This window comes from Littorina saxatilis, unplaced genomic scaffold, assembly GCF_037325665.1.
Source record: "Littorina saxatilis isolate snail1 unplaced genomic scaffold, US_GU_Lsax_2.0 scaffold_1343, whole genome shotgun sequence".
Taxonomy (NCBI): Eukaryota; Metazoa; Mollusca; class Gastropoda; order Littorinimorpha; family Littorinidae; genus Littorina; species Littorina saxatilis.
Window position 1 is genome coordinate 441 of NW_027128849.1, and position 4,560 is coordinate 5,000.

The window sequence follows — 4,560 nt, forward strand, 5'->3', positions numbered from 1 at the left end:
ATGCCATCGGTGAGTTGAAACACATTACAATTCCGCTACGAAATGAAAACGCCAGAATGTTTGCCTTTACGATTGGTCGTGAAGGTGCGCAACACCAGTGACGACATCAGTGTACAAACACGAGGCGTCAGATATTTGTACTGAAACGAAAAGGAGAAAAACAACCAGAACCAGCATGCACCACACACACGCACACACAGACACACACAGAAGCAGATGATATATGAAAAGCGCGCATGTCTAAGAGTCAACTCGCTAGTTCCTATCCCCTCCCCCCCCTCCCCGCTCCAACTTATTGTTTTCCTTAGATAAGCAAAGCTCAAATTTCTCGCGTACGGTGCTTTCATGCCAAACAAATTGTGATACGAAGACACAACGAGTCCGAAGCAACAACAACAAACAAACAAACAAACAAATAAAATAACAAGAAAAGACCGGCACGGTTGGTCTAGTGGTAAGGCGTCCGCCCCGTGATCGGGAGGTCGTGGGTTCGAACCCCGGCCGGGTCATACCTAAGACTTTAAAATTGGCAATCTAGTGGCTGCTCCGCCTGGCGTCTGGCATTATGGGGTTAGTGCTAGGGCTGGTTGGTCCGGTGTCAGAATAATGTGACTGGGTGAGACATGAAGCCTGTGCTGCGACTTCTGTCTTGTGTGTGGCGCACGTATATGTCAAAGCAGCACCGCCCTGATATGGCCCTTCGTAGTCGGCTGGGCGTTAAACAAAAACAAAAAAACAAAAAAACAAAAAAAAACAAGAAAAGCAATCGACGTTAGTTTCTGTTTGACGAGGGTCAACCAAACTTGGGTCACTTCGTGAGATCATCAAACCCTAAAATGTGTGCAAAGTTTTTTGTCCACGAACAGACGGCCGTCCGGCCATATGAATCCTAATACTCACCAATTACTCAGGTGAGTAAAAAAAAAACCCCACAAATTCTCAAAATCTCACCCTTGCTGTTCCCAAAGGACAGGTTGTAGCGATGCTTGAAGCGGTGTATCCACCCTTCGCTGCACGTCCACCCGGTAATACCCAGCTCTTGGGCGATAGCCGTCGCCCTCCCCTTCAGTACCCGGCCGTTGACAGTGGTGTTGGCCGCCCTGGCCTGTGCCAGCCACTGCACGAGAGCCTCGTCCACGTTGCCTAGTTTGGGCCCCCGCACGCGTCTCTTGTTGGGATTGGTCTGGCCGCTGTAGTAGTACTTCTTGTACTTCTCCCTGTCCTTCAGGAGTGTACTCAGGGTGGAGTTGCTGATGCCGAAAGCTTCGGCGATCAACTTCTTCTTCTTCAAGGGGTTGGCTTCCACCACGTTGATGACCTCAATGCGTCGTTTTAAGGTCATGGTGTTGGACCGTGTTCTTTTCTCCCCCTCCATGGCTGTCTTGGTTGTTTGGTTGCTTTGTTGGATGGTGTTGGTGGTTGTTTTTTCCTTTAGCTTTCGTCAGTTCTGGCGACGTACAATGGATGAGAATGTGCACAACCTAGCCAAGTTTGTGAAGTAGAACTGAGGAAAATGTACACAACCTAGCCAAGTTTGTGCAGTAGAACTAATGATAATGGGCACAACCTAGCCAAGTTTGTGAAGAGTATTCTTAGTGGACTCAAAGTCGTTCACAAATATGTTTCTGTGGGCATCGGTTCTTACTTATAGTTGTGGGATAAATCCGTACCGCATCGTTGTTGAAGTGTGCTGTTTCCAGACACCGTTTCTCATTGTTAGATAATCGATTATTGAAGAACAACACGAACACTCTTTATGTCACCAACATACCTCGGAACACTCTATTACATCATGCAGTTAAGTTGTCCAAAAAGAAGCAATCTTGGACCTTATTGTTCCAGCCACACTGGACACACAACTCAAAACTCAAGTCACCCAAGACGTTCTACTGACTTGTGTGAAGTATGAGTGTTCTATTCCTTATCATACAAAAAAAGAAAAAGACATTAGAGACACGTCTCTAGACTTTCTACTGACTTTGGTGAGATGGTGCCGGCACAGCGGAGCTTCGTGCAGAGAGGGGTGGGTGGTAGAAAGAGCAAACACTCACACCTGCAGAAAACAGAAAAAACAACACCAATGCTAGAAAGCAACAGAAAACAGAAAACACACAACCGAATACAGTGAAACCTCAATTTTAAGGTCTTGAATAAATTCTGCGGAAATATAGTCTCAGTCTGAGAAAGGGGTGGTTGGGGTGGGGGTATATTCTGAGAAAGGGGTGGTGCTTAGGGGTGGGGGTGTAGTCTAAGAAAGGGGTGGGGCTTAGGGGTGGAGGTTTCTTCTTCTTCTTCAGCGTTCCAGAATTTTCTGGTTACGTGTGAGCTCGTTTGCCCATTTGGGTTACCCACACTATGCTCATAAGTTGACCTGGGAGATCGGAAAAATTTCCACTCTTAACCCACCAGGCGGCAGACACCGGGATTCGAACTCACGACCTCCCGATTAGGAGGCCGACGTATTACCACCACGCCACTCCGCCCGTCGGCTTTGAACAGAAAATTTAAGAAAAACCTCGCAAGGTCTCCAAATGGAAGCTCCACTGTAAAACTAATTTTAAAAATCCAGCAAACCAAACACGGGCTTGAATACACGGTGCCCCGCAGCATGCCCTGGACTATAATCAACAATATCATTTTACAATATTTGTTGTTAACGTCACATTATAAAATCATCTAAGGTGTGTTTTATTATCAATATTTATGGTGGATAAATTAAAAGAAAGGGGTTATAAGTCCACAAATAATGTTAGCAGTTTCACAGAATTTCTGCAAAAGTATCACTCCGGTAAAATCTGATTTCTAAAACTTTAAAACAAGTCGCGTAAGGCGAAAATACAACATTTACTCAAGTAGCTGTCGAACTCACAGAATGAAACTGAACGCAATGCAACGCAGCAAGACGGTATACTGGTAGCATCGCCAGTCCACCGCTCATGGCAAAGGCAGTGAAATTGACAAGAAGAGCGGGGTAGTAGTTGCGCTGAGAAGGATAGCACGCTTTTCTGTACCTCTCTTCGTTTTAACTTTCTGAGCGTGTTTTTAATCCAAACATATCATATCTATATGTTTTTGGAATCAGCAACCGACAAGGAGTAAGATGAAAGTGTTTTTAAATTGATTTCGAAAATTTAATTTTGATAATAATTTTTATATTTTTAATTTTCAGAGCTTGTTTTTAATCCAAATATAACATATTTATATGTTTTTGGAATCAGAAAATGATGGAGAATAAGATGAACGTAAATTTGGATCGTCTTATACATTTTTTTTTAACAATTTTCAGATTTTTAATGACCAAAGTCATTAATTAAATTTTAAGCCACCAAGCTGAAATGCAATACCGAAGTCCGGGCTTCGTCGAAGATTACTTGACCAAAATTTCAACCAATTTGGTTGAAAAATGAGAGCGTGACAGTGCCGCCTCAACTTTCATGAAAAGCCGGATATGACGTCATCAGACATTTATCAAAAAAAAAAAAAAAAAAAAACGTCTGAGGATATCATACCCAGGAACTCTCATGTCAAATTTCATAAAGATCGGTCCAGTAGTCTGAATCGCTCTACACACACACACACACAGACAGACACACATACACCACGACCCTCGTCTCGATTCCCCCCCTCTACGGGGGGCGGTGGCCCTGAATTTCCTGTTTTATTTTGTACACTGACCCCCCCCCCCCCCCCCCCCCCCCTCCCTTCCTAATGGGAAATAACTGACCGAAACACTAAGTTTGTTCGCCCAAAGAGCAAATACAGTTCGAGGTGGGTTTTATCACTGTTATGTGACCACACAACAGGAATACCTTAAAACAAGTGTTTGAGCGATCAGTTATTCAAATTAGAAATGGCTGGGTTTGAATGGCATTTTGAGACTGCATTTCTCCACTCGGCGATTTCTTTGCTACTTTTAATTATCGTCCTAACTTTTGACAGAGAGACAAACTGACATGAAAAAACAGGGGAAGAAAGACACACTGACAGAGGGAGGGAGAGAGAGAGAGAGAGAGAGAGAGAGAGAGAGAGAGAGAGAGAGAGAGAGAGAGAGAGAGAGACTGAGCACGGTGTGTGTTTGGGGGGGGGGGGGGAGACGAGGGGGGGGGGGGGAGACGAGGGGGGGGGGGGGGGGGGACGGGATGTACTAACAACAGGCCATTCCAAGCAGCTGTTATCTCCCTTTCTAAAGTTGCCATCCACACCAGCACATGAGATTTTTAGATTAATCCTGGCGGCGTGGCCTTACCAAATATAACAATGATATCAGAAAAACGAAGCCAGTGCATTCACAAATCAATACGTTTCGCGAAACAAGAACAAAAAACAAGAAATAAAACAGCAATAACAAAACCAGTGTCTGCTCAATTGAACCCACAGTAGCAGAGATGTATACAACTACAAGTCTAATATAAGACGGACAGACAAACAGACAGACAGTGAATTTTAATACACAACCCGTATAAACAAAGCTCTACTTTGAATACCCTTCTGGATTTTCCTCAGGCTCAGTAATGTCGTTCGTTGTGAACAAAGCTTGCGATTCTGACTATATAATGCTTA

The 4,560-nt window shown here is 44.2% G+C and overlaps 1 protein-coding gene across 1 annotated transcript; it reads right to left on the bottom strand.

The window, feature by feature from the left end:
- Positions 1–951: 951 nt before the first annotated feature.
- LOC138957179 (tigger transposable element-derived protein 4-like) lies at positions 952–1,342 on the bottom strand (the record flags this gene model as incomplete). The annotated part of the gene is made up of 1 exon (XM_070328336.1): positions 952–1,342. A coding segment is annotated over exon 1 (391 nt), but the record flags the coding sequence as incomplete, so codon positions are not given.
- Between the last annotated feature and the right edge of the window lie 3,218 nt (positions 1,343–4,560).